The sequence below is a fragment of the Elephantulus edwardii genome, unplaced genomic scaffold (assembly GCF_000299155.1).
Source record: "Elephantulus edwardii isolate Elephantulus edwardi_28Jun2011 unplaced genomic scaffold, EleEdw1.0 scaffold00083, whole genome shotgun sequence".
NCBI lineage: Eukaryota > Metazoa > Chordata > Mammalia > Macroscelidea > Macroscelididae > Elephantulus > Elephantulus edwardii.
This window is the reverse complement of record NW_006399833.1, coordinates 1,046,146-1,058,921: the sequence shown is the minus strand read 5'-3', so window position 1 is coordinate 1,058,921 and position 12,776 is coordinate 1,046,146. Positions and strand designations below refer to the sequence as shown.

At 39.1% G+C, this 12,776-nt stretch overlaps 1 protein-coding gene across 1 annotated transcript; it reads right to left on the bottom strand.

Annotated features, from left to right (window-relative positions):
- Nucleotides 1–23: 23 nt before the first annotated feature.
- Nucleotides 24–497, bottom strand: LOC102851419 (60S ribosomal protein L24-like). Its single transcript, XM_006889938.1, has one exon. The coding sequence runs from the start codon at nucleotides 495–497 to the stop codon at nucleotides 24–26; it is 474 nt and encodes a 157-aa protein (XP_006890000.1).
- Nucleotides 498–12,776: the final 12,279 nt, after the last annotated feature.

Here is a 12,776-nt window from a genome sequence, read left to right as displayed (position 1 = left end):
ATCTTTATTTCTCATGTGCCAACTTAGTGTTTTCCACCAACTTGGGGAGCAGAAACTTTCACAGGCTTCACAATATTTTGTTTAGGTGCTGCTTTCGTGGGAGCCTTAGTAGCAGCCATTGCAGTCTTTTTAGATGCTTGTTTAGCCTTTTTTGCTTCCTTGGCAGCCCTGATAGCTTGTTCTTGTTGAGCCTTTCTAACTTCGGGCTTTTGATTCCTCTTGGCCATTATATCAGCAAGAGATGCACCAGTAATGGCCCTTTGGAATTTGACTGTATGGCAGGTTCTTTTCTTTTGAATTTCTTTCGATTGGCCCGTTTGGTGTTTCCTTCTGTAGAGGACAGTCCAATTGATCTGCCGTGGCTTCCTTTTGGAAAGGGAAGCCGGCTCGCATTTTGCATTAAGAAACTGGAACACTTTCCTGTTGGTCTTGGTGTAGCGCCTCCCGTGCCTGGGGTAGATTTTGTACCCGCTGAAACTGTACAGCTCGACCTTCATTTCATGGATGCAGCTTCAGGGGAACCAGAAAGATGGCAAAGAGCTTTTGTTTTTTTTTTTTTTTTTTTTTTTTTTTTTTTTTTTGAGTCCTTAGGATTTTCTGTGTACACTATCATATCATTTGCATATAGCTACAGTTTAACCAGCTCTTTGCCTTTCGGGATGCTTCTAATTTCTTTTTCTTTTCATACTGCAATAGCAATCACTTCTATTGATTATTAATGATGAAAGTGAGCATCCTTACCTGGTCCCTGTTCATAAGGAGAATCAGTCTTTCACTATTGAGAATGGTATTAGTTCTTGGTTTTACATATACACTTTTTCATTATGGTGAGGAAATTATCTTCTGTTCCTATTTTGCTGAGTGTTTTAATCAGGAAAGGATGTTGGATTTTGTCAAATATCTTTTTTTGCATCAATTGATAGGATCATATGGGTTTTGTTATTTGCTTTGTTAATGTGATGAATTATGTTAATTGTTTTCTTATGTTCACTAATCCTTATATACCTGTTATGACTCACACTTAGTCATGATGAATTATTTTTCTTATATGCTGTTAGATTCTATTGGCCAATATTAAGCGACCACCTGCCCTAAACCCTAGGCCAAGCCTCAAGGGCCTCACTCCTGGCGGGAGGGGGCAGAGCAGTACTGCATATCAAACCCAAGCCCAAAAAACCACACAACCCCACCAACTTGTGATTACTTGCACATGAGGACTGCCACACCATGTTCTGGCAGCAAAATGCCACAGAGACTCTGGGTGGAGTCATTCAGGAAACAGCCTGGCCTCCTCCTCCCCCTTCTGGGGCTTTACCACCACTTGCCTTAAACCGTAGGGCAAGCCTCGAGGGCCTCGATCCTGGGAAGAAGAACCATCCCACATGTCAAACACAAGCCTGAAAAAGTACTCGACCCCCAAAACTTGGCCATTACTTGCTCATGCATGCGAACCACCATGCTTAGGCAGCGAGAAGTCACAGAAAACTTGGGTGGAGCCATGCAGGAAGGACATGGCCTCCTTCTCTGCCTTCTCCTTTTGGGACTTTAAGCCACCACCCTCCTTAAATCCTAGGCTAAGCCTTGAGGGCCTCACTCCTGGAGGGCAGAGCAGTACCACACATCAAACTCAAGCCTGAAGGAAGCACACGGCTCCACCAACTTGCAATTACTTGCGCACGAGGACCACCACACCATGCTCAGGCAGTGAGAAGCCACAAAGTCTTTGAGTGGAGTCATCCAGGAAACAGCATGACCTCCTTCTCCTCCCCCTTCTGGGGCTTTACCACCGCCTGCCTTAAACCCTAGGCCAAGCCTCAAGGGCCTCGCTCCTGGGGAAAGAACCATTCCGCATGTCAAACGCAAGCCGGAAAAAGCACTCAACCCCCAAAACCTGGGAAGCCACAGCCCATGTTAGGTAGTAGTTTTTTGAAATTATTGCTCCTGATTGTGTGAATGTACCACAATTTTTCAATCCATTTAGTCGTACTTGGACATTTAGGCTGTTTCCGTGATCTTGTCATGGTAAATAACGTTGCTATGAACATTGGTGTACTGATCTCAATTTGTGTCTCAGTTATAATTTTCTTGGGGTATATTCCTAATAGTGGAATAGCTAAGTCATATGTAAGTTCTATGATCAACCTTTGGAGGAAACGCCATACTATCTTCCAGAGTGGTTGTATCATTTCACAGTCCCACCAACATTGTATGAGAGGGCCTACCTCACTACATCCTCTCCAACATGTATTGCTTGCTGTCCTGCTAAACTTTACCACTGCTTCTGGGGTAAGATGTTATTTCATTTTGATTTGCATCTCTTTTATTGCCAGTGATTTTGAGCATTTCTTTATGTGTCTGGGCGCCATCCAAATGTCTTCCTCTTTGAAAAGGCCTTCTATGTCTTTTGTCCGTTTTGTAATTGAACTACCAGTCTTTTTCTTCTGTTATGAGACCCTTGTCTGAGATGGTGTTCCCAGGGGATAAGTTTTCTTTTCACCCTGTTGAAAAAAGTGAGATGAGCCCATAGATTTAATCTTTAGAAGGTCTCATTCATCAAGTTTATCCTCTTCAGTCTGTACATTTATGGATGTATTTGTTAGTCTCTTTATACCATAGACTAGGCCTTGAAAGCTTGATCCCAGTTTGTAGCTGATGAAGGTTATGATTTGACTTTACTCTCCAGTCTCTGATCCACCTTAACTTTATTTTCATGTACGGCGTGCGATGGGTATCTTGATTCAAGTTTCTGCAGATTGCAGTACAGTTTTACCAACACCATTTTTTTAAGAGTTTGTCATTTCTCCCTTCGATAGGTTTTATTTCCTGGTCAAATGTAAAATGTGACTGACATCAGGGTCGGGGTAAGGCTGTGAAAAAACTTGATAAATTATGTATGCTGTATTGAAACAGATGAGGGAAAGAACAGACTAAAGGTGATATATGATTGGTTATCACAAGAGTCCGGAATGAAGGTTGCATAATGAAATATAATCGGGGCAGGGGGTTGGGGGAGTGGGAAGGGGTTGGGGGGATTGTATACCAATGAAGGAATTTTTCTTTTCAAAGAGAGGAGCGAATGGGAGGGGAGGGGTGGGCCGGGAGAAAAGTGCAACAATGAATTAATGGAAATAAAAAATCTCTGTAAATGTTCATTAAAATTAATAAAATAATAATAATAAAAATAAAAAATACATAGAGAGGTCCATTTCTGGGTTTTCAATCCTTTCCATTGGTCTATGTGTCTGTCATTGTGCCAGCACCATGCTGTTTTGGTTACTAGATCTGTGTGGTAAGTTTTGACGCCAGAGAGTGCCCTGCCTCCCACTTCATTTTTGTTTTTCAGAAGTGTTTTGCTTTTTTGGAGTCTCTTTCCTCTCCAAATAAACTTGACAATTTCATTTCGATTGCCTGGAAAAATAAGTTCGGTATCTGTATCAAATATGCGTTAAATGTGTAAATTGTTTTTAATAGGATTCTCTTTTTCACAATATTGAGTCTTCCTATCCATAAACAGGAGACATTTTCCCATTTATTTAGATCTTTTATTTTGTCTCACAGAGGTGTTTTGTAGTTTCTTTCTACAGGTCTTTTGTGCTTCTAGTTAGGTTCATTCCCGAGTATCTCAATTTGTGGTTGGCTGTTGTATATAGGGTTGCTATGGTTCACAAGTGACTCAACAGCACATAACAAGAATAATTGTAAATGGTATTGCTTTCTTGATTTTCTTTTCTGAGTCCTCCTTGTTAGAGGAATCCCACTGATTTTTTGATATAAATCTTGTATTCTGCCACTCTACTGAATTGGTGTACAATTGCTAACATTTTTTGTTGTTGTTGAGCTCTTGGGGTTTTCTGTATACACTATCATATAATCTGCATATAGCAACAGTTTAATCATTTCTTCAGTGATCTGGATGCCTTTTATTTCCTTGTCTTATTGTATTGCCCTGGCAAGTATTTTAAATACAATATTGAATAGAAGTGGTGACAAGGGGAATCTTTGCCTGGTCCTTGTGCAGAAAGAAAATGCTTTTAGTCTTTCTCCATTGAGAATGACATTGGCTCTTGGTTTTGCATATGTACTTTTCACTTTGTTGAGGAAATTCCCTCATATTCCAACTTTGCTAAGTGTCTTAATCAGGAAGAGGTGTTGGATTTTGTCAAATACCTTTTCTGCATCATAGATCATATGGTTCTTGTTATTTGTATTATTAATGTGGTGAATTACATTGATTGTTGTTCTTATGTTGAACCATGCTTGCATAACTGTTATGACTCCCATTTGGTCATGATGATTATGTTTTATGTGCTTTTGAATTCCTTTGGCTAGGATTTTATTAAGGATTTGTGCATCTATATTCATGAGAGATGTTGGTCTGTAGTTTTCTTTTTTGTATTATCTTTGCCTAGTTTTAATATTAGGATTATACTTGCTTCAGAGAATGTCTCTGGGAGTGTTCCTTCTTTTTCTATTTTTTGAAGTAACTTAAATAGGATTGGTGATAAATCTCCTTTGAATGTCTGGTATAATTCAGCTGTGAAGCCATCTGGTCAATGATTTTTTTTTTTGAGGGAGTCTTTTTTAGGACCAGCTTGATATTTTCATTTGTGGTGGGTCTATTCAAGTGTTTTACATTTGATCATGTAAATAAGGGGAGGGCATGAATGAGTTTAAAGAAATTTGGCCATTCTTCTAAGTTTTCAAATTTATCAAAATATAGCTTTTCATAATATTCTAATGTTATAATTTAATTTTTAAACCTTTTTGTTAAGATTTAATTTTCTGTAGTTCTGTTGTGCTGTTACCTCTATCATTCCTCAATCGAGTTATTTATGGCTTCTCCTTTTTTTTTGTTACGTTTCCCAGAGGTTTGTCAATTTTATTGACACTTTGAAAAAATCAGCTCTTCTTATTATTATTTCAGTTGTTTTCCTGTTTTCTATCTCATTGATGTGAGATTTTGTTTTTGTTATTTCTTTCATTCTAGAGGGTATGGATTTAAATTATTGTTCTTTTTCTATTTTATGAACATGTTGACTTAGATCATTAATTTTGCCTTTCTTCATTTTTTATGCATTTGCCTATTGCTATGAGGGTTGCCTTTGCTATTCCCAGAGGTTTTGGTACGTTGTATTTTTATTATAATTTGTTTTGAGGAACTTTTTTTTTCATTATTTATTTTCTTAATAATTTTAATGAGCATTTACAGAGATTTTGGATTTCCATTCATTCATTGCTGCACTTCTCTCCCCGCCCCCCCCCCCCCCCAGTTCGCTCCTCTCTTTCAAAAGCAAAAGAAATATTTCTTCCCTGGTACACAATCCCCCCACACCCCTCCCACCGCCCCAAGTACATTGCACTATGCAACCTTAATTGTAGACTCTTGTGATAACCATAAGACACTATCATACATCGCTTTTAAATTATTCAATCCCTCATCTGTTTCATTGCAGTATACTTCTCAGTCTTACCCCAACCCTGATATCAGTCCCATTTTACAGCAGTGGCACCATGCAATATTTGTCCTTTTGCATCTGAGATATTTCACTCAGCATAATGTCCTCCAGGCTCACTCATTTTTAATACTATTGCATGAGCTCCTTGTTTTTCAATGCAGCGTAGTATTCCATTGTGTGACTATACCACAGCTTCTCTATCCATTAATTTGTTGAGGGGCACCTGGGTTGTTTCCAACTCCTTGCTATTGTGAACAGAGCCGCGATAAACATGGGTATGCATATATCTGCTTGGATGTCAGTTATGGTTTCTTTGGGATATATTCCCAGTAGTGGAATTGCTGGGTCAAATGGTATCTCTATTTGCAACTTTTTGAGAAAGCGCCATACTGCCTTCCATAGTGGTTGCACCATTTTACACTCTCACCAACAGTGAATAAGTGTTCCAGTTTCTCCACAACCTCATCAGCATTTGTTGCTTGCTGTTCTGTTAAATTTTGCTATTCTGACTGGGGTGAGATGATATCTCATAGTTGTTGTGATTTGCATCTCTCTTAGAGCTAGGGATTTTGAACATTTCTTCATGTGCTTGTTGGTCATCTGAGTGTCTTCTTCGGTGAAGTGTTCATTCTTTATTTCTTCTATAACTCAGTTTTGTTCTAACATGATGTTATTTAGCTTCCAAATTGGTGGCTTTACAAGATTTATCCTACCCTGATTAAGTTCTCATTTTCTGGCATTGTGGTCTGAGACATACTTTATATGGTTTCAATATTTTTTTAATTTGTTGAGGCTTACTTTGTGCCCTAATATGTGATTAATTCTTGAGAATGGGTCATGTGCACTTGAGAAGAAAGTGAATAAACTTTTAGTTGAGTACAGTACTTTCACTACATCTACAAGATCAAGTTGGCTGAATATGTAGTTTAGATCTTCTGTATCTTTGTTAAGTTTCTTTTGAGTTAACTTGTCCTTTGGCAAGAGTGGAGTGATAAAATCTCTTGCCACTATTGTTATGCTTTCTATTTCTTTCTTCAATTCTGTTGTTGTTGTTGTTATGTGCCGTCGAGTCGCTTGCGACTCATAGCAACCCTATGTACAACAGCCCTAAACTCTGCTCTGTCCTGTGCCAATCGCGCTGTCTCTGACACTCCCATCCCAATTATCCCAGTCACTGAATCAATCCACCTCATAGAGGGCCTTCCTCTCCTGCGCTATCTCTCCACCCTCCCAAGCATGATATCCCTCTCCAGGGACCGGTCCTTCCTCACAACATGTCCAAAGTATGTTAGACGGAGCCTCAGAATCCTTGCCTCCAAGGCTCCACCCGGTTTAACCCTTTCCAGGACAAATCTGTTTGTTTTCCTAGCAGTCCATGGTATTCTCAATACTCTTCTCCAGCACCACAGCTCAAAGGCATCAATTCTCCTTCTATCCTCCTTGGACATTGTCCAACTCTCTGATGCATAACAAGTGATTGTGAAGACCATGGCCTGTATCAGACGCACCTTAGTCTCCAGAGAGACACCATTGCTCTTCAGTACTTTGGAGAGGTCCTTAACAGCAGACTTTCCCATGGCAATGCGCCTTTTCGTTTCCTGGCTGCTGGTGCCAAGACTCTTGACTATGGAGCCAAGCAAATTAAAGCTGTGTACAATTTCAATCTCTTCACCATCCATCCCGATGCTGCCAATTGGTCCATAAAAAAAAATATGTCAAGCCAATGGCATCCACAAAAAGCAGGAGTGGCAATACTAATCTCTGATAAAATGGACTTCAGAATGAAAAACCACCATAAAAGGTAAGGGAGGGCACAATATAATGATTAAAGGCATAGTAATTCATGAAGGCATGTCCCCTTCTACTCCAGCAGAGCATCTGGTGGGTTTGAACTGGGTACTTCTGGGATTGCAGTGCAGAGTCTTGTCACTAGGCCACCAGAGCTCCCTTTCAATTCTGTTAACAGTTTTATTTATTTAGGAAGTCTATCATTTGGCGTATACATGTTAACCAATGTAATGTGTTCATGAATTACTATCCCTTTAATCATTATATTGTGCCCTTCCTTACCTTTTATGGTGGTTTTTCATTCTGAAGTCCATTTTATCAGAGATTAGTATTGCCACTCCTGCTTTTTGTGGATGCCATTGGCTTGACATATTTTTTCCAGCCTTTGATTTTGAGTCTATCTTTCTCTTCATTTCTTAGAGATGTGTCTCTTTTAGACAGCATATTCACTGGCTTTGTTTTTCTCACCATCCTGCTACTCTTTTTCTGTTGATTGGTGCATTTATTCCATTTACATTAAGTGTCATTATTGACAGGCCATCTTTATCACTGCCATTTTGCTGCGTTTCTTTTTCTGTTGTTCCTAGTTACTATGGTCCACCCACTTTCCTTTGGCATCTCTGTCTGAAGGAATTCCCTTAAATTTTATTGTAGTTTTGAATTTATGGGGGCTAGCTTTATGATCTAACATATGATATGTTCTGGAGAATCTTCCACGTGTGCTGGAGAAGAATGTATACTCAACTTTTTTTGAGTATACATACCCTGTTGATATACATATCCTTTATATGGATATAAGGTCAAAATGGTCAAGTGCATAGTTTTGTTCTTCTATATCTTTATTGAATTCCTTTCAAGTTCTCTTCTTTTTCATTGAGAGTAGTGAATTGAAGTCTCCCACTATTATGATTTTCGTGTTGTCTATTTCTTTAAGTCTGTTGGCTTTTATGTGTGTGTGTTTTGAAGCTGTATAATTGAGTATGTAGAAAGAAGGATTGGCCATCCACTTTCAAAATTCCAGGCCTTTTAAAATCCTATGTACAACAGAACACACTTAGACTAGCAGACATGGCAATTGAGACTGAAATATCAGATAAGGAAACACAAAGAAGGAGGAACAACTGTAAGCAGACATCAGTGATTGGAAGTTAGAATGTGAAAATCATAAATGTAGGAAAATTGGATGTTGTTAAAAAAGAGATGGAACACATAAATATTGACATACTAGGTATTGGTGAAGTAAGATGGCTTGGCCTGGGACATTGTGAATCAAATGATCATATGATCTACTATGCAGGAGATGAAAAGGTGAGAAAAAAATGGGGTTGGTTTCATAATTTAAAAAATCGTTTATAGATCCATTATGAAATACAATGTGATGAGTGACAGGATAATATCTATACACATACAAGGAAGTCTAGTGAGTATGACTATCATTCAAATAAATGTACCAACAACTAGAGCCAAAGAGGAGGAAATGGAAAATTTCTACAAACTTTTGAAGTCAGAAATTGATCGACCATACAATTAAGATGCATTGATCAGGACGGAAAATTTGGGAACAGGGAAGAAGGATCAGTAGCTGGAAAACATGGACTCAGTGACATAAATGAGGCTGGAGATAGAATGATAGAAAACACAAATGCAAGCTATATACATCGATTTCACTTGATGGTATGCATAGGAATCAAATAAATTACATCTATGGAAAGAATAACTGTAACAGCCAAATATCAGATGTGAAAATAAGGCCAGGTGCTGATTGTGGAACAGACCACCAATTATTCATATGCAAGTTTAAGCTGAAGCTGAAGAAAATAAAATCAAATCCAAGGGAACCAAAATTTGACCTTACGTCTATCCCACTTGAATTTCAAAACCATATCAGGAACAGGTTTGAGGCCTTGAGCACCAATAAATGTAGACAAAATGAGCTGTGGGAGAATATCAAGAATATTGTCCATGAAGAATACAAAAGATCATTACAAATGCTGAAGAGGAAGAAAAGACCAAGATGGATGTCAGATGAGACTCTGAATATTGCACTAGAGTTCCGAGAATCCAAAGCTAAAGAAAGAAATCAAGAAATTAAAGAACTAAACAGAAAATTTCAAAGGGCAACTCGAGATGACAAAGTAAGATACTATAATGAAATGTGCAAAGAACTGGGGTAAAAAAATCTAAAGGGCCGAAATCGCTCAGCATTTCTTAAGCTGAAGGAGTTGAAAAACAAATTCAAGCACGAGTGGTAAAACTTAAGGATGCTTTCAGTAGTGTGTTAAATGATCCAAGAAGCATTAAAAGAAGATGGAAGGAGTATACCGAGTCACTGTACCAGAAGGAAATAGCTGACACAGAAGAATTCAATGAAATAATGTATGCGCAAGAGCCTGTGGTGATGAAGGAGGAGTTCAAGTTGCTCTGAGAGAATTGACAAAAAACAAGCTCCAGGAGTTGATGGCATACCAATTGACATATTTCAACAAACAGACATTGCTCTGGATGTGCTCACTAGGTTGTGCCAAGAAATCTGGAGGACACCCAGCTGGCCAACTGACTGGAAGTGATTGATTCAGTATTTGTTCCCATTCCAAAGAAAGGTTACCCGACAGAGTGCAGAAATTATCAAACAATATCATTAATATCACATACAAGCAGAATTCTGCTAAAAATTATCTAAAAACTACTGGAGCAACACTTCAACAGCCTGCCAGATGTGCAGTCTGGACTTAGAAGAGGTAGTGTTACTAGGGATATTAAAGCTAATGTTAGATGGATCTTGGCAGAAAGCAGAGAGAACTAGAGGAATGTCTATCTGTGCTTTTGACTGTGTGGATCACAAGCTGTGGCTGACTCTGAGAAGAATGGGAATCCCAGAACTTTTGATTGTGCTTATGTGATATCTATACTTGGACCAAGAGGCAATCATCAGAACAGAGCAAGGAGACACTGCATCTTCAAAATTAACAAGGGTGTCCGCCAGGGATGTATTCTAGCTCCATACCTTTTCAATCTGTATTCAGAACACATCTTCTGGGACATTGGGTTGTACAAGGAGGAATGTGGCATCAGGATTGGCGGAAGATTCATCAACCACTTGTGTTATACAGATGACAAAACCCTGCTTGCTAAAACAGGAGGACCTGAAGCGCTTGCTGCAGAAGGTCAAGGACTGCAGCTTTCAATACGATTGAAGCTCAACATCAAGAAAACAAAGATTCTTAACACTAGGCCAATAGGCAGCATCAGTATGGATGGTGAAGAGATTAAGATAGTTAAAGCGTTTTAGTTTGATTGACTCCACAGTCAATATTCTTGGCACCAGCAGCCAGGAAATCAAGAGATTAATTGCATTGGGAAAGTCATCTGCCAGGGACCTCTCCAGAGTACTGAAGAGCAACGATATCAGGCTGGAGACTAAGGCGGATCTGATCCTGGCTATATTCTTCACAAATGTGTGCTATGCATTGGAGAGCTGGACAGTGACTAGGAATGATAGAAGGAGAATTGATGCCTTTGAGCTGTGGTGCTGGAGAAGAGTGTTGAATATACCATGGACTGCTAGGAGAACAAACAGGTTTGTCCTGGAGGGTGAAGCCAGGCTGCTCCTTTGAGTCAAGGATTCTAAAGATTCATCTGACATACTTTGGGCATGTTGCAAGTCCTTGGAGAGGAACATCATATTTGGGAGAGTGGAGGGACAGCACAGGAGAGGAAGACCCTTCGTGAGATGAATCGATTCAGTGTTTGGGGTAGCGTGAGTAGGTGTGTTGGAGAAAATGAGGTTGACACAGGATAGAGCAGGGTTTAGGGTTCTTCTACATAGGGTGGCTATGAGTTGCAAGTGACTTGACTGCACATAATAACAACACAATGAGACATTAATTAGGGTTATGTCCTCTTTCTCCATTGGCCATTAAAACCCTGCAGAATTTATTTTGAAATATCTTTTATCAGAGATCAGTGTTGCCACTCTTTTTTTTAATTGCCATTTGTTTGGTATATTTTTCCCATCCTTTGGTTTTTAGTCTGTATTTTTCCTCACTTTTCAAGTTGATCTTGCAGATAGTATATTGATGAGGTTCATGAGGTTTTTAAATCCAATATGCTGTTTTTATTTTAATTGATGCATCTGTATCATTGACATTCAGTGTAATTGTTGAACAACAAAGATTTCTTTTTGCTGTTTTATTGGGTTCTTTTTTATGTTCATGTTTGTTACTTTGATCAATCTACTTTTCTGTGCTCTTGTCTCTGTGGGAAGGACTTCCTTCAATAATTCTTGTAAAGTTCATCTTGTTTCCGTGAACTTTTTAATTTCTTCTTTTCTGAGAATGTTCTAATTTCTGTGTTATATTTTACAGAGAATTTTGCTGGGCAAGGTGTTCTCAGTTTTCATTCAATTTTATATAGGCCACTCCATTTTATTCTTGTTCACATGGTTTCTGCTGAGAAATTAGAGCTTAATCTTGTTTATTCTCCTTTGTAGATAACTTTTCCTTTTTTCTTGAACTAGTATCAGAATTCTTTCTTTGTCTTTGATTTTTAATTTTGACTAAGATGTGATTTAATGTTTTTCTTTCAAACTCTACCCTGTTTGGAATTCACTCAATCTATGGGTGCATATTTTCTTCTTTTTCATAATGTTGTTGTTGTTAAGTGTCGTCAAGTCACAGGCGACTCATAGTGACCCTATGAATGAAAGTCCTGGACACCTGTATAAATTTCGTCCTTTCTTCAGGTTCAGAGGGTTTCCAGAGGCAAGCTATTATGGAAGTAGATGCCACTCCTGCTTCCAAGCAAATAAGCTTAAATAAAATCAGGGAACTCCACCAAACACTGTCCACCATGGGTAACCATTCTCTCATTTGACTCACCAGTGTCACAGTGTTTGGCTTCACAGCAACCACGGGTTACCCCTGTACAGCAATTGGACATACTAGGGTTACACCACCTAGAAGAATGTTTCACCAAAAACAATTAAAGGCTGGCCTGAGGGCCACAGGCCCAAGGGCCCAATAGCATTTTAAGCTAGGACCTGGAACAGGCTTTACTTAGCCTTTCTCTAAGGGTCAGGGCTGCCCATCCACCTTTGAAGTCTAAAAAGGACAGTGACACACAACAAAAAAGACCCTGGAAACTTCCCTTGCCTGACTGCCACCAAGGAAAACTGCCATGGAGACACCAGCCATCTCACCCAATTAGCCGGCTGACTTCCAGATTGGTTGGAAACTCCAGTCCCCAAGCCTCGTGAAGGATTTTTAAGCTAGGGCCTGGAGTAGGCTCTGCAGACTCGACCCCACTCTCACTTAATACCCAGAAAAAAATTTCCATAATTTTTTCAAGTTCCTTTTTTAATTCTTGCTGTACTGGAATTCCAATTACATGCATGATATTTCTTCTGACAGCATTTCACATAATTTTTATGCTTTTGTTTTGTTTTCCTTCCTTCTTTTTTCTGCCTTTCCCCTCTAACAAATTAGTGCTGAGGACTTTATCATCTGTTTCACGGATTCTCTGCTCCATAGCTTT

Excerpts from the sequence above, each read along its gene's own strand:
- LOC102851419 (XM_006889938.1), bottom strand. The coding sequence starts at position 497 with ATGAAGGTCGAGCTGTACAGTTTCAGCGGGTACAAAATCTACCCCAGG.